General features: G+C 33.8%; 1 protein-coding gene across 3 annotated transcripts in view; it reads left to right on the forward strand.

The window, feature by feature from the left end:
- Window positions 1-5405: 5405 nt before the first annotated feature.
- LOC115887069 (fork head domain-containing protein FD2-like) overlaps window positions 5406-22794 on the forward strand; it is a 34357-nt gene continuing 16968 nt past the window's right edge. Inside the window, exons 1-2 of one of the 3 annotated variants that reach the window (XM_030906392.1) lie at window positions 5406-5527; window positions 17528-17808. In XM_030906392.1, coding sequence (XP_030762252.1) covers window positions 17540-17808 — 269 coding nt within the window. In that variant the 5' untranslated portion in view covers window positions 5406-5527; window positions 17528-17539. Of the gene's footprint in view, window positions 5528-7934; window positions 8106-17339; window positions 17467-17527; window positions 17809-22794 lie in introns of those variants that run through there. The other 2 variants (XM_030906390.1, XM_030906389.1) reach the window with 2 other exon arrangements.

Consider the following 22794-nt stretch of genomic DNA (forward strand, 5'->3'; position numbering starts at 1 on the left):
TAAGTGTCGTTCCCTTTCTTAAGTTATAACGAGTTATAACTTATCATACAGTCTCAGGACTTTGACAATAGCCAGTATCTGAGATGGCTTTACAGAGGCTAGTTATCCATCTCCGATATCAATCGTACCAAAGTTTATGACATGAAAGGGTTGTCGTCTAGGCGCACTTTATGATGGGGTGTTATGATGTTTTCCCATTTTCCCTATAGAATCTACATTCGCCGTTGTATCTTAGTTTTAATCTACTGAGGTGTTCATGGAGGAGACCTGTGACAATCCTAAGATTATTCTTACTTAAATCAAGGACTTAATTGAATTACTGGACTGAATTAACTTACTTTAATCAGTCTTTTATTTTCTCGGTCGTACGTTCTGAGAAATCTCTTCGAGTCCCTTACTCCGTTGGACGATCCCCATTACGGGTTATGGATGGGGTACCTGGAGACCCCAAACCAAACCTGAGTTCCGCTTTAAGTTGGTTTCAGCATTTTTTACCTAGATCGTTTACTTTTTATCCCTGGACTACTATTGGGTTACTATTAATAAACTAATAAATTGTAAAAATAATTTAGAAATAACTAAATGTTATTTTCTCGCATTTTAGCATCTACTTATTAGTACTTCCCAGTAGAGGTGGACAAAGATTGAACGAGTCGTTCATTTCAATGAGTATTAAAAATGAAGCGTGAGATTCGATTCATTGCTTGCAATCCGGTTCATTCAACTGAATCGTGGCCAGAACGAATCCATAACATTTGAACGATGAGTAGTAAAAAAGAATAGTGAGAATTGAATCGGATCACAATGAATCGTGGCCAGCACGGATTCATAAAATTTGAACGAGGAGCCGTAAAAAAGAATCGTGAGAATTGAATCGGATCACAATGCGACCATTCGTTTCTACGGCGAGGCGGCGCGGCGCCGGCGGTGATATAGGCATAGATACAGGCATCAATATTTAGACTTGAACAAAACCCCTAAACAAACATCATGAAATGCAAACGATAAGAAAGTTATTTACAAGAAAAAAAACTTATTTATGCTGTGCTTAGTACGGGAGTATCTGTAAGGTATTTAATTTTCAAGTTAATATTTTTGGTAAAATAATATTACCGACTATTAAATTAATGTAGGACTAAAAGACGAAATCGTGTTTTTATGCCACTCCAAATAAATACTGTTGGCCTCTGCTCATCAATGGGATAAAAAAACGGCGTCAGCGATGGTTATAAAATGGAGATCTCTGTCATTTTATATGTAAAATTAATGAGGAATATCATTGATGTTCATTTCCAAGGCAACTACTGGACGCCATTTTTTTTCGATAATGCGGTATTATACAGGGTGGCGCACCTCATTCGCCTCGGTTGATTATACGAAAACGAAAAGATGTAGAAACAAAATATTTTATGAGTATATGTGGGAAGGCAATGTGCATAATTTAAAATTATTTTGAAATGTACAGATTGTGTCAGAACCGAGGTCAGAACTAAGATCCATATCAAAGTTATATTTTTTCTTATGGAACACCCGGTATTTTATTTAATTTTTGGATTCTTGGACATAAAATAAGGCATTTATTATAGAGGTTTATTATGTTTAAAAGCATTAGTTCTTGAGATATTTAAAGCTATTTAAATATGCATGCTATAATAAAAAAGTTTGTTAACCCCTTGTACATTACTTTTCAGAATTAATTTTTGTGCTGACTCTGAAGCTAGAGAAATAAACTTTACTAAAAAATTTGAATGCATCCTTAAATGTATACAGGGGTGTCAAAAATTGCTGGCCTATTTTAAATATATATTTTACATAAAAACTTCGTTATTTCAAATGCAACACTATGTATTTTTTTAAATAAGACGGAGCAGATTTAAATGCTCTTTCAAACTATATTATAATGTCCTATACCTATCTGGTTCAGATTTTGAATTAAAAGCGATTTTTTCATTAAAATTTTAATCAAGATGGCTGGTGTCGCCATGGCAATTTTTTAGTGATACTTAATAGCTATTTTCAATATCGACATTAGTTTATTGACTTTATTTAAATTTAAAACAGGTTATTTTTATTTAATTTTACCTACAATAAAGTTAATAAATAAGTATTTATTATTTTATCAAGAAAAATGAAGCAGTATCTGCTGGCATAAGGAATGGATATGTTACTAGTGATTTTATTTTGTGAGGACAATTGCTTGTTGGCTTGAAGGGTTTATGTTCAAAGATATATCCAAAGAGGAATTTTCTTGACAAGCGTTCCTTTGAAAAACTATTCATATTTCGCAAAGCTGATAGTGTGGTATATGAAAAACCTATTAGGCAGAGACCTGTCGTTGGAAGTGAAGAAAATTAATTTGTTTTAAGTGGGTAGAATATTGGATTGTAGATATATTGGATAGAAAATCCAATATATCTACAAGTCATCGTAATATAAATCAAAGAACTACTGCTTTATTTGTCTTGGTAAAATAATAAATACTTACTTATTAAACTATTGTACCGAGGTAAATTAAATAAAAGTATACTGTTATAAATTTAAATAAAGCCCATAAACTAATGGCGATTTTGAAAATGGCTGCTAACCGTCACTAGCAAATTGCCATGGCGACACCAGCCATCTTGATTGCCATTTTAATGAAAAATCGCTTTTTACTCAAAATCGGAGCCAGATAGGTATAGAAAACCCTAATATAGTTTGAAAGAGTATTTAAGTCTGCTTCGACTTATTTAAAAAATGCATAGTGTTGCATTTGAAATAACGAAGTTTTTATGTAAAATAGATATTTAAAATACACCAGCAATTTTTGATACCCCTGTATACATTTAAGGAGGCAATAAAATTTTTTCGTAAAGTTAATTTCTCTGGCTTCAAAGGCGGTTCAAGAGTTAACTGTGAAAAGTAATGTACAGGGTGTTGACAAACTTTTTTATTATATATCATGCATATTATTTAAATATCCCAAAAACCAAAGCATTTAAGCATATTAAACCCTTATAATAAACACCTTATTTTATGCCCAAGAATCCAAAAATCAAATAAAATACAGGGTGTTCCATAAGAGAAAATATAACTTTGGTATGGATCTTAGTTCTGACACACCCTGTACATTTGAAAATTATTTTAAATTATGCACATTGCCTCTCTACATATACCTATAAAAAATTTTGTTTCTACATCTTTCCGTTTTCGTATAATCAACCGAGGCGAATGAGGTGCGCCACTCTGTATGCTATTTATTATGATTATTAAATCGGAATTAAAATATGGCTCTAACTAAAAATATTAAATTGGTATTAAGAAGTCTTTAATAAATAGTATATATAAATTGGATTGATTCTAATATTATAGGTAAAATAACCAATCCAATTACGCCAGTGTCATAAAGTGTTGAGAAACAAATGAAAGAAATGTATGTATATTTCTTTTTCTGGTCCCATAAGTAATTATCCTACCAAATTATCGCTGGTAGTGCCAGTGACGATCTTCTTTTTATGAAACGTAAATTGTGCATATTCAAATGAACGAATCGTAGGAGTCGATTCAATATGAGAAATTGAATCGTGTGATTCGATTCACTAAAAAAATCGTAATGCCCATCACTACTTCCCAGGAATAAATAGGATGATTCCTATAAAACTTTGTTCCCTAATCTAAAGCTGAGTATACTATACTTTATATTTATTATACTATACTTATACTTTATTAACACGTTTAAAAAATAGAACGCTACCGATCAACTGTCAATTGAAATTGGCCATATCAAAAATTAAAATGCTTTCGCGTTCTCTATCATTTTGTTGATATTCCTTTACTTCCTTAGTCATAATTTCAGTGGCTTTGTCTAAATTAATAAAATCAAATATTCAACTCTTCCTTTTCTCCTTTCCGCATATAACAACATCCCTTATAAAGATCGCGGTGGGCTAGCGACGTTCATCTGTTTCTGTTAAAAGGCGACCGCGACGGTTGGCGGTTCGATTAAAACGATTCGTTTCTTCGAAATCCCAACGCCTCCCGTCGGTTTCTTGTCGTTTTTAAATGTTTTTTTAGTGCCTCCGCTGTTTTTCTAACACGTAATTTAGTAGGCTTTGATTAGGATAAATAAACTTCAACAATTGAATGTCTGTGTAATGGTCGGAAGGCGGCGTGCCATGTGTCGACGATGATGTTCTTTTTTTCTTCGTTTCTAGGTATCGTGTCCTCGGCTCGCTTTGATTTACCGAGAAGATTTATTCAAATGTTGGATGCAAGTGATATAGTAGTTTTGTTTTGAGATTTTATAAGTAATCAAAGATTTAAAATGACTGTATTAATCAGAGGAATAAGGAATGCCTAGAAGGAGTTACTGGCGATGACATAATATCTAATTTAAGTAGCGAATTTCTATATTAAACATTATATTATTTAGATTAAAAGCAAAAAGAAAACTCACGAACTTTTAAGGGAGAGATTCTTTTGTCGAGTTTACTCAGTAAAGAGTATAGGAGTTTCCTGTCTGTGTATGCCAGAACTACACCCCTTTATAAAATGCCATAGTTTTTTATTTAGTGGTAGATAACAGAATTTACATGTCCTAATATTCTCATATTTAACTAAATTATTTCACAAATGCTGAAAAAAATCAATTTTCCTAGACCAAGCTACGAAAAGGCTTATAGGATGGCGGACCTTATTCGCCTCGGTTGATAATACACTTGTCTATTATAATCAAGGATAATACGAAACCGGAAAGATGTAGAAACAATATTTTTATGGCTATATGTGGAAAGGCAATGTGCATAATTTAAAATTATTTTGAAATGTGCAGGGTGTTTCAGAACTTCAGATCCATACCTAAATTATATATTTTCTTAGGGAACACCCGGTATTTTATTTCATTTTTGATTTCTTGGACCTAAAAAAGGAATTTATTATAAGGGTTAAATATGTTTAAAAACTTTGGTTTTTGAGATATTTAAAGATGTTTAAATATGCATGTTATAATAGAAAAGATTATCAACACTCTGTACATTACTTTTCAGAATTAATGCTTGTGAGTTTAAAAGTAGAGAAATAAACTTTACTGAAAAATTTGTATACAGGGGTGCCAAAAATTGCTGATCTATTATAAATATTTTAACACTCTTTATTTTTTAAAACAAATAGAAGCAGATTTAAAAGATATTTCAAACTATATTAGTGTCCTGTACCTACCTGGCTCAGATTTTGAGTAAAAAGCGATTTTTCAATAAAATGTCAATTAAGATGGCTGGTGTCGCCATAGCAATTTTCTAGTGACAGTTAGTAGCTATTTTCAAAATCGACATTGATTTATAGACCTTATTTAAATTTGTAACAGTTTACTTTTATTTAATTTACTTACAATAATTTCATAAGTAAGTATTTATTATTTTGTCAAGAAATATGAAGCAGTATCTGCTGGCGGAAGGTATGAATATGTTACTATAGTGATTATTTTGTGAGGAAAATTGCATGTTGTTCTGAATGGTTTATGCTCAAACATATCCAAATAGGAATCTTCTTGGTAAGCTTTCCTTCCTCCCCACATATACTATGTGTGTATATTTTGTATGAACATCTTTCCGTTTTTATATAATTAACCGAGGCGACTGAGGTGCGCCACTCTATAAGGATGATAAAAAATTGTTATGATAAAGTATGCTTTACATGACAGGTAAATAACGATTCTTGTAATAAATTACAAACAAATTTTTACCTTTAAACAAATAATGGGTGAATCTGTACATATTTTCTCTTCATATAAATATCACTTTTTGTGAACGACTAGAAGAAATAAGAAAACCTAATAAAAAATGCACGCACAAAAGTACGGTGGGCCATTTCTCTGATACCAGGCATAAGTGAGTAAATGAATAGAGTTTGAACTTCCATTTTTAGAGGCTGTGGATATGAAGAAGACGCAGCAGAACACACATTCTTTTCTTCTTCACCACGGACAAACATACGCAGCCTAAAATTACGCCTATGTCGTAAAATTACGACATAGGCATAATGACGCCGGAAAATGTCCTGCACAAAATGCTCCAAAGTGAAGCAAACTGGAAAAAGATTGAAATGTTTGTGGTAGGAGTGCTACGTCTTAAGAAAGGGATGACACCTGGGTCACTATGGCGACCCAAAAAGAGTCTTAATAGAGATCGAGCTCACAAGCGTAAATACTAGGGTAAAGCGGTCAAGACTAGGGTATTAAATATCATCATTGTTGCAAAAAAGATATAAAAAAAATAAAAAATACCGTTTCTATAATATCGAGGGGAATACATATGACGTATTTTTTGAACAAAATGGGACCTAGCTAAATGAGGCCAATGAGGTATTTCTCAAACAAAAAAAATTCAAAAATCATACAAAAATACAAACGGTTTTCAAATTCTTCTCTCACTTTTTGGAAAGTCTCTCTCGGAATATTTCGACATGCTTCAGTTATCCTAGCTTTGCCGCAATTCTTGCAACGAATCTGGTTTTGTCTTGTAGACTATGGATTTAGTGTAACCCCACAAGAAAAAGTCTAAAGGAGTGAGATCAGGTGACCTTAGCGGTCATTCGATTGGATATATATATTCCCTTCTGCCAATCCATTGCCTTGGATAATATCTACCGCCTTGTGACAATAGAATAATGCGGAGGGTCTCCATCTTGCTGAAAGTGTATGAGGTCTTTATTAAGAGTTAAATTTCCTACCAAATCTCTTTGATTTTCAACCTCATTTACAATGGCTGGCTCTATCAAATTGTTCAGTATTTCCACATAAGCATCACCAGTCAAATTTCCGTCGATGAAAAATGGACGTATAATTTTATCGCCTAGTATTCTGCACCAAACATTGAGCTTTTGGGGATGTTGGGTGTGTCCTTCAACAACAATATGCGTATTCTCATCGCTCTAGTATCTGCAGTTCTGCCTATTCACATTTCCGTTTAAAAAAAATGAGTACTCATCATTAAAACAAATATTTTTACTGAGTGAAGGTTCCCTTCGAATTTCCTCTGTCATTAGTTCACAGAACTGAATTCTTTTATCTGGAAAGACGTCACCAAGTTCCTGCAGAATCTTCAATTTGTAGGGATGGAATTTGTGCATTTTCAATACTCTTCTGACAGATGTTCGAGTATACCTGTGATTGATGCCAACTGGCCTGTTGATGCCTCTGGATTGACCGATACCTGACCAATAAATTCCATCTGCATTTGTTCATTCAGTACCTTGGGCTGAAACTCTGTAATTAAATAGCGATCAGTAGCAATGAAGAATACTGACCCTGGCCGTACAAACTAAACGGCAAGCGACAGTGTTCTTCATCGCTACCAATCGCTATTTCGTTACAGAGTTCCACCCCTGGGCCCTGTCCGTTTTTATTTTTGACCGATCCAGTTTCTTTAAACTTTAGAATAAAATCTCTAGAAAGTATCTGTAGTTCTCTAGAAACTTCTAATGCACGCTCAGCCTGGGACATCCTGTATATCTATTGCATTTTTTTGCCAGACTGCGTTATTTTTACCTGACAAATGTCGCATACTCATTAGTTTTTTAATTGAAAGCTGGATTGAAAAACGCAATGTAAAAATAACACTCTTTAACTTTATTGAAATGGAGAATGCAAGGAATAATAGATCTTCAAAAATCAGTTGCTACAAAACAAAATCATTTCCCACCCTCCGACAATAAAAAAACACCTAACGAACCTAAAGAAAACTAATTAAATCCGGAACGTATTAACAACAAACCGCCAATGTTTACCTAACGTTTTGTCTATTACCGTCGCGGCCAACCGCTGTTCTCGTTCGGTAGGGCCCGCCCCGAAAAAACTACACTTTAAGGCGGCTTAAGTCTGGATGGGCTGAGCCGAGATCTAGAGTGGGAGAGTAGTGGTACGTGCGTGTGGGTACGTGTGCCAGGAAATCACTTCCAGGCGGGATAGATCGTTTGGAATCGGTACGGTAATTAGAGTTGGTTGCGGTGATCGATAAAATTTGGGTTCGGGAGTGATATTTCTACTATTCTGGAAAACTACTGGATTTTAGTCCTGCGTTTAGTGATAAATATAAAGTGTTGCTGTGGTTTGTGCTTTTTAATAAAAGGAAGTAAGTAAATTATGTAATATCATACCTTATTCATTACCAGCTGAATAGTTCAGCTTCAGTACCAGAATAGTCTCGTTTGTTTTTTAAACGAAGCTTTAATGGAGCTCAGAACTAGACTTTTTGCATAACAGATAAGCAAATTTCTTGCTACGTAGCATAGAGAAAGCTCGTAAATTTTTTTATTATTTACTAAAATTTTTATTATTGATTAAAATTTTTATTTTACATGTATGTGTTTTCGGTTTTGTGTTTCGGCTACCTATGTGTTTTCGGTTTTTTTGCTTGTGTTCATTATTTGTGTTCATGCTTACTTTCTCGTGACTTAATAATTTTATATTTTTTCATTTGAAAATTTTTCATTGTATTAAAAAATTATTTTTCTACATACGTCAAAAAATGACAAGGTTCACGAATTGATAGCAATGTGCGAATTGACACATTTTTTTCATTTTCCTACGTTACCATGACGTAGTCCTACGGTGCGCGAAGTATATAATGCGCGAAATGCCTATTTTGCACACTGCGTGTAAATTATATGGGATTTTGGAATTTTGATTTTTGGAAAATGAGACGAACTAAATCATAACTAATTATTTATTTCGAAATATTCAAGAATAAACAAATAAAAAATATCAAACTTAACACTAATGCATATTCTAGTTATTATTTACAATATTAGCATTAATAGTACAACAAACAAAATACATTATATACGTATATACATATATACGTTCGTGTACAAAAGTACACGAACCAATATTTAATTCTAAACTAGATAGTTCTGATTTTGCTTGAGATGTGAGGGTTTTGGGACTTGAGACACTATCCAATTTTAATGTAGAGGTACTTGATCCCGGTATTTGACACTCTAAAATTTTATTTGATATTTGAATTTTATTGTTGATAGAATCCTCGACGTATCCCTCGGCCACTGTCGAAAATTTCCATCCTCAAACTAAATATATCACCCCCTGCTGAAGTTATCCGGAGACAATGCCCAGTGTAGACCTCATAATCTGGCAGCTTCAAGTGTTTTGCTATCATGCTAGGTATCTTACCAATAGAATTTATGCCGACCACTTGGTTAACACATCTTTTATTCTGATATTTTAAAAACAATCTGCGACTGGTAGCATTTCTTGGACGAAGAGCTGCGTATTTTCGGTAAATCTCAATATAATTCAAATTTGACATTGTAAAGACTCGGTCTATGTTTGTTTTTGTATTGGGTACTTTACCAATCAAAATTGAATCTTTATCTTCTATGTTATCGACCATCATTTTGGTAAGTTCCTTACGGCGCGGCGGCAAGCACCAGAAATACCAAGTATTAAAACGACCTAAAAGGAAATCAATGAAGATGTTTAGTAATAAAAAAAACACATTCCAAGCTCACGCTTTTTTTCGAAACAATAAGATAATAATACTAATTTTTAGGGATATCCCGATTTTAATGTTTGTAGAAAAAATGTTGTTTTTATGTTGTTTGATGTGAAATTTAAGTTACCTATACTTTTTTCTTTATTTGTGTTCATGTTAATTTTTTCATGACTGATTACTTAATAATGTGATATTATTTTCAATAAAAATCTCAATTAAAATATCATTATCAATTTTACTTTAAAAAACAATTGTAGAATTTGTAGAATGTTTAGGAGGGGAGTTAATCACCGCGACCTTATAGATCTATTGTGTGTTCCCCTTTCTTGAGTTATAACGAGTTATAACTCATCATACAGTCTCAGGGCTTTAACAAAAGCCAGTATCTGAGACGGCTCCACAGAGGCCAGCTCTCCATCCTCGACATCAGACGTACCAAGGTTCATGGCACGAATGGTCGTCGTCTCGGCGCACTGAGTGATACGGTGTTCTGGTGTTTCCCCATTTTTCCCACAAAATCTGCATTCGCCGTTGTTTCTCAGTTTCAGCCTACTGAGGTGTTCGTTGAGGAGACAGTGTCCTGTTAGAAACGCCGTTACAATCCGAAGATTGTTTTTACTTAAATCAAGCAAAACCTTTGATTTTTCTCGGTCGTAAGTTCTGAGGAACTTTTTCGAGTGTCTTAGACCGTTTGAAAAACAATCCCTTGCTTTCTGATTAATGAACTGCACCACCATTGGCCAGAGGCATGGTACCGAACCAGAGGCGTGGAAGAAGTACCGAACCAGAGGCGCGGTACCGAAATTCCCGGTTCCGAAAAACAGCTCCGGTTCCGGAAACCCTAGTGGTAATGTCATAAAGTTTGGACAAAAGAATATGTATATAATAAAAATTGGTCAAGGTAAACGATTAAAAAGAAGTCGCCTTGACTACCATTAGAACCTGCCTTACTACGGCTCCAATGTCATAGCAGCGTAAAGTCCTAACGGTTTAACCACCGAGGACTTGAAAGATTCTATGTAAAATTCTTACTTAAAAGATAATGTTTAGTGGAAATACTTTTTTATTTATAAACATTTATTCTGTTAAATGTGAATGAATGTATAATTCTGTTTTTAGTATTTGTTCTTATAGCGTCAACATAGATACATTATCTGTAAAAATTTCAACTGTCTAGCCATATCGGTTCATAAGATAGATCTTTGTGACAGACGGACGGACGGACGGACAGCGAAGTCTTAGTAATAGGGTTCCCGCTTTTACCCTTTGGGTACTGAACCCTGAAGAACTTCTGAAAAGAAGACTTCCATTGTATTTATTTTATGCACCAAATTTTTGAAGAAAAAAAGTTTTTCTCCAGAATGTTTTTGCTCAAAAACTATGCGATGTGGCGTTTTTTTACAAGACTGACAAAAATTACAATCGATTGTCATTCCTAAGCCGTCTTTGACACCGTTTTGCTAATATTTGGTCTATGTAACTACTATTTTATTTATGAACTATAGACAAATAAATTATCTCTGGCAATTATTTATTTTAAATAAATACAAAAGATAGCATTTAATTATAATATCCGCCAAAAACAATAAATGCTTAAAGCTAAAGTTAAATATACTCTAAAGTATTTTCAAAACAACAGTCGTGATTGTTTTCAGACCTTTTCTAATTTTAAAACATTCAAGGAACCTCTCTCAATTATAACGTTTATCGAGATAGGTTTACATAAAACATGCGCTTCGTGCTTATTTACGTAATAAACCAAAAATATGAGCAATCAAAAATTCGCACGATCTGAATTGTCATCTAAATGCAATTAGACCCCTAATTTTCTTATAAACAATAAGAAATGTAGTTAAGTACAGGGTGTTCATGCAGATTCTTGCCAAAAACTACACTCACCGGCACGAAAAACGGGTATCTTAAAATTTGGATATATAATGTAAGTACAATATATTTTGTTCTAATGGGCCGATTTTGATGATTTTATAAGCACAGTGTGCAGCTAAATTATTTGACTTTTTAGTATTTCTTCTTCAATTAAAAAAAAAGTTTCCATCTGTCAATTATACGAGGGAAAACCAAATGTTGATACTATGGTGAAAGTTTGAAACGCCCTGTGGAATATGTTAACATGGCAAGGAATTTAAAAATCATTTTATCATCTAGATAAGTCCATAGTTCCATAACTTTTCTTTATTTGTGTTCATGTTAATTTTTTCATGACTGATTTTTTAATAATTTTATATTAATAAAGATTTCAATTTTTTATCCATTTTACTTTGAAAAACAATTGTAGAATATAAACATAAAAAATGTTTAGGAGGGGAGTTAATCACCGCGACCTTATAGATCTATTGTGTGTTCCCCTTTCTTGAGTTATAACGAATTATAACTCATCATACAGTCTCAGGGCTTTAACAAAAGCCAGTATCTGAGACGGCTCCACAGAGGCCAGCTCTCCATCCACGACATCAGACGTACCAAGGTTCATGGCATGAATGGTCGTCGTCTCGGCGCACTCAGTGATAAGGTGTTCTGGTATTTTTTTTGTGTCTTTGTTTATTGATTTATCACATTAATTTTATTTGTATTGGAGATATTCGGTTTTGAATAAGACAGTAACGATTTACAGCAAATTTAGCATTGATTTTGGGTCGTCAAAAAGCACTTATAAAATAGTGTTTTTCTACGACTAGCCTAGAAAATGCAGTTTGACATACGGAAAACTCGATCTGAAATTGGCGTTTTGCAAACTGTTGTGTGCTAAGGATTTAGGATTTAGTGCACTAACTAATCGAAAAAAATTAGGGATATTGTGAATTTTCTATGAAAAAAAAGTTTATGAAAAAAAGTGTATAACGTACATTTACTTCCTCTCTTTACTTTCTCTGCCCTTTCAGAAACGAAACTTTGAAAATCTTTTGAAAAAAAAATGTTTAATTCATTTTTACAGACAATCTTTCTCTAATAATGTAAGATTGATAATATCCAAAAAGAAAAAAAAACTATTAATTACTACGAGTAATTCCACCTCTATTGGTCATTACTGCTTCAACTCGACGAGGCATACTTAAAATTAAATGCAAGGCATTTTGGTCGAAGGTATCCCATAAATGTGGAAGAACTCGCTTCAGTGACCACGTTCATGGGCAATTAGTGCTTTTCCAAGCATGTCCCAAGCATGTTCGATACAGTTTAAATCTGGAGAGAGTTATCATCTAGAAATCTGAAATTGGGTACCAAATTCCAGCGATAATCATTTACCATGTGTTATCAATGATGTCGTCAGCATAAATTTCACCTGTCTTTATACCTTCACAGACATACAATTCCGTTCGACCTCCGTAGAAAATTCCACCCCAGCTCATTACACCTCCACCTCCAAAGGGATGCACTTCTTGAACATATCGGTCGTTAAGTCTTGTATTTCTTTGTCTCCACACACGAACTGTATGTCTGTCAGTACGAAGACAAAAGCGGCTTTCATCGCTGAACATCACAGTATACCACTCATCATTCCAGTTAGCTCTTTCATTCCTGCGGTCAACGGAGGGCGTCTTATAGGCCTATAGTAATGTAAACCTGCTTCTTTTAATCGAGTTAAGGCCGTCCGAGAGGTAATACGTACTCTGCTCACAGCGAAAAGGTCCTGCCTGAGCAATGTGCAGTTTCTTGCAGGATCCATCCTAGCTCCCCTCAGTAAGCTTCGGTCCTCCCTAGCATTTGTTGATCTCGGTCTACCGTTCCTATGCCTCTCTATGACAGATCCAGTCTCATTAAACCGGGTTTTAAGTCTAGAAATTACACTTTGGCTGACATTAAATCGATCAGCCACATCAATCTGTCGCGCACTGCCAATAAGCAACCCAATCGCTTGATTTGCTTCCTCTACTGTTAAGTGACGTCTGTTCATATTATCGATGACAGAATAACCACCGCATATATCCACAATATCGCAAACTGCCGCTTAGCAACGCGCCAACAAGTTCTATTGTGAACAAAAATTAAATGTACATTTTTGAAGATAATGCTTTTTATTTGTTTGGGTACAATTTTTTATGTTTACAAACAGTATTTTTTTTAAACACAAACGACATAGGTATTAATAGCTATAACACATTTTTCCTGAAAAATTTTCTTCCTGGCGAAAACACAATATCCTTAACTTTTTTCGATTAGTTTATAAAATTTGTTTTTAAATTCCTTGCTTTGTTAACGTACTCCGTAAGGTGTTTCAAACTTTCACCAAAATGTCAACATTTTGTTTTCCCGCGTATAATTGACAGATAGCAACTTTCATTTTTAATTTAGAAAAAGGTACTAAAAAGTCAAATAATTTAGCTACAAATTTCTTAAAAAATTATCGCAATCGGTCCACTAGACCACAATATATAAAACTTTAAAATACATAAAAATTTTAAGGTGCCCTTTTTCGTCCTAGAGAGTTTATATCAGTAATTATAAACTTAAAAATCTAGTCGCCACATTCTAAGTTATAAAATTAACGAATAAAAAAATTACGAAATTAACGAAATAACGAAAAATCATCTAAATTGACAAATTTTGTCTTCAGATGCAATTACAGAAAGTTTATGTTTGTGATTTGTAATTAAAAAGAAACAATAATTTTCCAACTGCTGCAGTCTGCAGCCACAGTTATCAAGACTTTGGACTCTTTGGTCGTATCATGTTGAAAAGAGTTAGCAATGAGTAGTATCCAGCATATCAGTGGTATTGTTTTATTTTATTAATTAAACCAACTAAACGAGTAGCTTCAGGCTAGATCCGACTCTAATATCAATCACTTCAACTACTATTATGAGGGTCTCCGCTGAAGTTAGTTTAGGATTCTCTAATTAGTTGTGAAGATAAATCAGTTCGGGAAGTAAAAGCAGTCCTAACACTAAAGTTTGTTATAGTACAGGGTGAAGAATTAATTCACTGAAACAAATTTACATTCAGTAGTGTAATTTTCGTAGTAAGAAACGATTTTATTATTTGAACATTTTACACTCACAGGCACGAAAAAAGGACACCTTAAAATTTTCATGTACTTTAAAATTATATATATTGTGTTCTAGTGGACCGATTTTAATAATTTTTTATGAAATTTGTAGGTAAATTAAATTTTATTAAAATTAAGTTAAGTTTGAAAATGACGCTGACAACTTAAGGTATGTCACTTTTTGACTGGTGTTTGATTGTTACCTATTCAGTTTTAATTTAAAAATCGATTAAGTTTTTCTCAAATTACCTAAAATCGGCTTGTCCAAAATTGTTCAAATTTGGCATGTGTGTTTACCAAATTAATGTAGACCTTTAAAAAGTATATTTACGACTTCGCTATAAAATCCATAGGGGAGCCAATATCTGGACAGTTCAAATTTTGCAGGGGATTTCCTATGTTCCCAACGACGATGGAACACCCGGTATAGATGAATAAATATAACTGAATATATTATACGACCGCTAGGTTTTTTTTTAGAGGAGGAGGAAATCTTGCATAAGACGGAGTGTCAGATTCCTACTGACTAAAACCACCTCCCCTTCTCTACGACACATCACGCCGGTACCGCTTTCGCATTTCTTCGACGTGAGGACTGTCTACGTATTTCTACGTGCTTCTTCCTCTTTAGTTTTTATGATTCCTCTTATCACTGTATAGGCCAGAGTCCAGTTTTTTTCTCCTCCTTTCAGGCTATTCATCATAGTTTCTGCTGTAAAAGGAATGCTCATAGTTATATAATACTGATGTCAACACCGACCATCTTAGACATTCGGACAAGGTATGTTGAGCATCATCTAACTCGTTACAGTATACACAATGGTTTGTTGGTGATTTCGTTCGATTAAATAAATAACTTTTGAAACAACCATGGCCCGACAGGGTCTGGGTGGTATAATAATCTACTTCACCATATGGCCTCTCTACCCATTCTCTAATATTAGGAATTAAATTATACGTCCACCTTCCATACTTGCCGTTGACCCATTCTTAGTAGGTTTCAACTCGTTCTTGAACCAAGAGATGCATTGGGGGTATACCCGTTATAACGCGAAAAGCCTCTGCAGAGATGGTTCTGTAGGCACTGCTGACTCTTATAGCCGCTGTACGCTGTATACTGTTTATTTTCTGCTTTATTATTATTTTCCATTGCCTTGTACCATATAGGTGCAGCATATAGAAGTTGGGAGTGAATGAACCCTTCTCTTAGAAGCTTTTGATCCAGCGGCATTTGAAAGTAGGCGCGACAGTACAGCTAATGTTTTGCTTGCTTTGGTTACCGTTTTATCAATGTACTCGCTAAATTTCATTTTGGTATCAAGCCATACTGATGGTTGCTGCGTTTAATTTCTACGTCTTCAAGGTTAAAATGTATTTCTGAAATTTTCCTTTTGGTTGTCAACAAAATTGCCTCCGTCTTGTGTGGGGCTAATTGAAGTTTATTTTTTTCATCCAATTTAAGACTCTAATCAAACTAGTGTTGGCAGTGTTCATCGGTGCCTCTTCAGTTTTTGCAACTACCACCATTGCCAGGTCGTCCGCAAATCCAATTAGTTTGGTACCCTCAGCCATTTTTGTTTCAAGAAGGTCGTCGTATAAAATATTCCACAGGGTGGGACCCAGTACCGAGCCCTATGGTACCCCACTATTAATCTCCACAATTTTAACCTGGTTATCTGCATCTAGTATCAAGTTCCTGTCTGATAGATATGATGCGATAAGTCGCATTAATCTCTTCTCGATGCCTCTCTTTTTTAATCTATCCAGAATAATTTGCCAGGATGCGCTATTAAATGCGTTTCTTACATCTAGAGTTATCACAGCACATAGCTTTCGATTGTTCGGTGCGTAGTCCGCTGCTTCTAAAGCCTTTTTTAGCAATTCAGCAATTGCTCCAACCAAAATGCCCAATCCGGTCACTTCCTATCACAGCGTATGTTTAACCCATACTACCCACATCTTTTCTTTCCATTGCCGTTGAAGATCACACAACCACGGCCAGAGAAACCGCCTTATTCTTATATCGGGACGGCCTAGGTTCATCTAAAATTTAGAATTAGTATTAATTAACGATAATTAAAAAGTTGCTAGAACTTACCAAAGGGATTTTTAGCTATTATAGACTTTTCTGTTTCAAGAGGTTCTGATTCGCCCTCTTTATTTACAGCCTTAACTTTGAATTTGTAAGGTTTGCCCTCTTGTAAGCCAGTTATATTTGCTTCTGGTTCAGTACTTCTTCCACAGGGTATCCATTGACCAGTTGTTGGATCGAGCTTTTCGATTGCGTAATGATCAATTGGAGTACCACCATCATCATCAGGTTTCTTCCATTTGAGCTTGCAACCATGTTTAGTTACATCGGTTACATCTAAAGGTCCTTTAGGTGCAGATGGCTTTCCAAGAATAAGCAATTCAGCAATTGCTCCAACCGTTTGTCTGCCTTTTCTAAAACCAAACTGATAGTTTGAGAGCCCTCCTGTTCTTTCTAGTTCATTTAGTTTATTTAGTATCAAGTGCTCATATAGTTTACCCTGTGTATCGAGAAGACTAATCGGACGGTAGGCTGCTGGACTTCAAATTCTACTTTCACCCTTTTGAAGTAGGATCGCTAGGTCTATTTGACTAACAAACGAACTATCATCAGTTCTTTTTGCTTCTACTACAAAAATCGGCTGCTATTAGTTAAAAATTATAAAATTTTATTTTTATCTAGATGTCTGAAAATTGGTACACTTATATAAAAATAAAAAAGAAACAACTTTTTCAAACAAAGTTTTTCGAAATTCTACCAGCAAACCCATTTTTTAGCCATTTGTTACCTTCAATGTCAAATTTGACAGATACCCGGGGACAACAGTCAAAAGTTTCTTTCCTTTTCAAAGCAATTTTTAATCTAAATTGATCTAAATCAAAATAATAAGCAAAATAATAATCTATTGCCAAAGTCAAATTTCTCAAAAGTCAATAAATAAAAAAGTTCCGTGTGATGCAGACTTTATCTGTGACACTTTATATTAACTTTGACCTTCTTTTCCAGATTTTGTGAAAAATGTTCCATATCCAAGCTAATCCTGGATCTATCCTGGATCCAAATTACTACTGCCTGGACCGACTCAACGACTGTCTCCAAAATGCCCAATCCGGTCACTTCCTATCACAGCGTATGTTTAACCCATACTACCCACATCTTTTCTTTCCATTGCCGTTGAAGATCACACAACCACGGCCAGAGAAACCGCCTTATTCTTATATTGCCTTAATTGCCATGGCTATTTCGTCTAGTCCAAAGCAAAGATTGACACTTTCAGGAATATACAGGTAAGAATATAAACCTAAACAAGATTTATTCTTTCTATTAATTCAACTGGTAAAGGGCCCCATACACTTCGGTTATATTGCAAGATTTTAACCGAACAGGTAGAACTTAAGTTTGTTCAATTCAGTTGAAAACGTCAGTGCATGTGAGTGTTCGGTTCAGTATGGCCGGTAAGGTTAAAATATCTGGCGACAGATACCTACGGTTGGAGCTGTTCATTCCTACCTGATGTTATATAAACATAAACCGGCAAAACCGTGCAGTTTTATTTAAGCTGTTCTTCGCCAGTTCTATATATATTTTTTTGGGAACATTGCACCTATTCTTTCTACTCCTTTTCTGTCACTGCTAGAAAGTTGTTTCTTGAATGTATCGTTCTTAACAACGGCGCTTATAAAATGAACTGATCAAAATGTGGCAGTGTGTGGAGGTTGCTTGCCCCTGCGCTCTACCCGAGCGGTTTTAACTGCACGGTTAAAACCGAGCCAAATAACCAAAGTGTATGACAGCCTTATATGTTAAATAAATATTTATCTTTCATTGTTTTTATTTTTACCAGCATTTATTAGAAGAATTAATAACTTTAGAAAGAGACTTGTTTCCTCTATAAGTTCAAATAATTTAAACAGAGTTAATAATTTGTTGTATAGAGCGTTTTATATCATAATTCGTATAATCGTTGATTGAAGAAATAAGATGTGCAACCTTATTGGCGATTTCGAGGCACACAACCTATCCGAGATATAGCTGGCAATACCGTCGCCGCTAGCCAACCTGTCCGAGATTTAGTTTAGCACTGGGCCGCTGCGCGGAAGAATACTACTCTAGTTCTGCTCTCAGTCGACAGAGTGGGTGTGTGCTGGAGACAGTGTTGCCAGAACTACGGATTAATTCGTAGATTTGCGGATTTTGGGTACAGTAAGTTAGTAACACGGATTTTCTATCATTAAACAATTTAATATAATATTATATTATTAAACAAAGAACGGCGTCAGAGTTGACTTGGATTGAAGATCGCTATTATCTCATATGTAAAATATTATAAGCCAACTAAACGACTTTTTTCGATCATACGAAATATTCAGCACCTATAACATTTTTTATTTTTGTTGTTTATTCGATGTTTAACACGAATAAATTTTCAATACATAAACGCGGATTTTTCATCCAAAGACATTTTCGTCAAACTTATTACAGATATTACACATTTTAATATGGCAACTCTGTCGCTTTCAGTTTCACACCATCTTCGATATGCCTTCGCTAGCCCAATTAGAGAAAATTAGTGTTTTATGCGTTGGCTGCAAAACGAGTAGACGCTCCACCATACAGCTCTTAGAGGAAATCAAATCAGCCTGTCACGATATTTGCCCAACAGGTTGCGTATCTTCCCAATCCTTTCATTCAACGGTATAATTTTATAGGACATTTAAAACTATAGAAGAGAACAGATGTATTCATTTAAAATAAGGAAGTTACTTTCAGCTCCCGTATTTCCGCATTACTGAAAATATTTTTTGACTAAAAAAATATCTCATTAAGACATTGATGTTCAAAAAATCACCCGCTCAGTACTGTACTTTTCGAAAAATTTGTAATCAAAACTCGAACAAGACATCTCGTATCTGTTGTGAAAAAAAAGTGGGAAATCCAAGTAAATATTAACAATCACTATAAAATGCTAACAATTACGCATTAGACCAGTAAATTTCATATTTTAAAGAAATTTGGCGCCTTTAACTAGTAACTATTAACAGTCGATAGTGGGAGTAATATATATTAAAATTACCAGTAAAAGTTATTCTATTGTACAATAGGAAGCGCGTTGGTCGAAGTTGAAACAAATAAAACTTTGGAGAATATTAAATCACTGATTGGAGCTGATCCACCCGTCTTAAAATTACAAAAAAAAAACGATAACGGAACAGAAACACCAAAATTGAAATATTTGCATTTATAGTTAACCTCAAACATGTTTAAGCCGCTACCGGGTAAACTGACTCTCAATCGAAACGTTGCATGAATAAGTTTTGAATGCGAAGAGTTGCATGAATAAGTTTTGATTTCTTTGGTTTCAACCTTTTTTTCTCTAAATCTTTTTTTTATTTTAACCCTCTACTGGCGTGGTGAATTTTTGTACTACTTATGGCATTCTGGGGTCAGAAACCGTTAATAATTTTAAAATATCTACTCTAAATACAAAAAATATTCATTTTTTAATTCTCCATCTATTGAAAAAATAATATACAGGGTGTTCCATTTAAAAAAAGAAGAAAAATTATTTTCTATTTTAGAAAGTTTGGCGTAAAATTTTGAACATCCTGTATGATATTTGATTACCATATTTATAGCAAAGTAAGTGCATACCATCTAAAGCATAGACTTAAAATAAAATATAGACTGAGCATCTCATTCATAAATAGCTGGAACATGCGGTCAGACACTGTCTTGTTATTGTTGTGTTATTGTTTTAGGTTATAACGAGTGCGACACGAGCGATAGATAGGTTGTGTCTGTCGTAACGGTCGTTCCCTGACGACTCTGCCGAGAAACACAACACTGTCTTTCGTTTCTCAATACACCTGAACTCTCCGTATCATAGCCGGGTAATTTTTTTATTTTAATGAAGCTATAATTAAATTAAAAATATATCGTATTTAAACTTTTTTATATTTTATTAAGATTTTTTAAATAAAAGTTTAGAAAAAACAATTTAGAGTCCAAAAAGGATAAAAATAATAAAATACACGTTATAGAAGAAATTTTATCATCGAAATTAGGTAATTTTTGAAATTAATAATAAATTATTAATTTTAGTCAAACATTTACAACCCCTAATATTAATCAAAACAGGATCTATTCCACAGATATAATAGAATCGGCAACAGGGAGAGAAAAAAAATATGATTGTTGTAATTTTTTTTCTGGTTAAGTGATGTCTTATTATGTAAATTAGAGCAAACATAAATCTGTTCCATTAAAGCAAGGAAGGTGATAGGAAGTGGATAAAATAAAAACTACATTTATAACTCGGTACTGTCTTTATTATACCGGGTGCGTCTCAAAAGTGGCTCATCCCCATAATTTTTTTATATTTTCAAATAAAAAAAACAAGATTTAGTATGTTAGTATATGAAATAAATTAGGATTGATTGACGCATTCAATTGTTTTTGGTCACTTCCTGTTTCACCGGAAATGACTATAACTTTTAATTTTTAAACGGCACCCTCGGTATATTTCTACTTTATTTGATAGAAAATGACACTCTGAATAGAATGACATATCATATGTCAACTTTTGACACTTTCGCATATGGTTTAATTGTAATTGTAACACGTGGTTCATAACGACAATTTGACTCGAAATACCAAGTGTGTGGTATCAATATATTCATAAAAAAATGCTTTTTCCAAATATGCTAACGAGTCACCCTTGTTCCATTTGAAAAAATTGACATATGTATGATTAAAAATATGATTTGTACATCTTTTAATCGGCCTAGACAAGACACGAAACCCATTAGACGATCAAAACTATTTTTCCAAGGCTCCTTGATTAAAACTTAGTGTTTTTAACAACACCATGGCACCCTGGATTGAAATTTATAATACGATTTGTTTTTAAGCGACAATGTCAAAAGTTGACATATGATATGTCATTCTATTCAGAATTCTATTATCATTTTCTATCGAATAAAGTAGAAATATACCGAGGGTGCCTTTAAAAATCAAAAGATGTAATCATTTCGGTGAAACAGAAAGAGACCAAAAACAATTGAATACGTCAATAAATCCTAATTTATGTCATATACCTACTAACATACAAATCTGTTTTTTTATCTGAAAAAATAAAAAAGTTATAGCGGTGAACCACTTTTGAGACGACCCGGTATATTAAAAAATATTGTCTCATAATGTAATATCATATTAAAATTCTTGTATGTTATTTTAGATTCTGAAGATAATTTTAGAATAAACCGGAATATATTTTTAATAAAAACATTATTAATTATTAACAGGGTTATAATTATGATTTTGTTACAATGTAAGTAAGTAAATAATGTAATATAAGAGAAAAAATTCAGATTTTACATTTTACTAAAATATTATCTAAATAAGCGCCTTTCTACAACAACGCCACTGACTCCCAATGGGTAAATTGAGAGTTGCCTACCGGTCAAAAGTCGTTTCAAGACTTAAATGGATTATTTAAGTCAAATTTCTTGCAAATTTGGCACTGGCGAACCATATTTTATAGTTTTTGAACAGAAAAAGTCAATAAAATAAACACTTAAGGACTACAAGCTAAGAAAATGCGTTAATACAGCCGGGGAGATAGCGGCAACCAAGCTTTACCGCACACGTGCGACACGTACTACAAGGTAATAAATGAATGAATAGGCTCCCTCGCCTCTAATCGGTGTTGTCATATTGTAAAGAACTTATCCTTATTAAACAGTATCCGACTTATAATTTAGTAGTATAAGGACTATTTAATACATCTATGGAATATTAAAACCTACTTTATTAAACTGTAGTATTAATATCTCAATATATGTGTATAACAAGAAAAAAAATATTGATAATATTAAAGACGTGACAACATAGGCTGGATGAGGAAGGCTCGGTCGACTGTACCCAGAAGTAAACATGTGTACAAAAAAGGTTGTTTGTCCGCGTTGAGATGTAAATAGTGTAGTCTATATTTTATTTTAAGTCTATGATCTAAAGTAAATATATAATATAGTTTTGATTTCAGGACAGTTCTTGTATTTATAATATTTTTTTTAAGAAAGGCTGAAAAATATATTATCTCTGAAACTATCGAAATATATTTATTCATATCTTAGGATTATGTGAAGTAATCCGAAAAGAAGCCAAATTGCAATAATATACAGGATGTTCCATTTAAAAAAAATCATCCCTATCCACTCCTACTTTTTTGAGCCACCCTATAGAAGTTAAAATATTTTCCTGGAATACTACCT

This window comes from Sitophilus oryzae, unplaced genomic scaffold (assembly GCF_002938485.1).
Source record: "Sitophilus oryzae breed Bouriz unplaced genomic scaffold, Soryzae_2.0 scaffold_551_pilon_pilon, whole genome shotgun sequence".
Classification (NCBI taxonomy): domain Eukaryota; kingdom Metazoa; phylum Arthropoda; class Insecta; order Coleoptera; family Curculionidae; genus Sitophilus; species Sitophilus oryzae.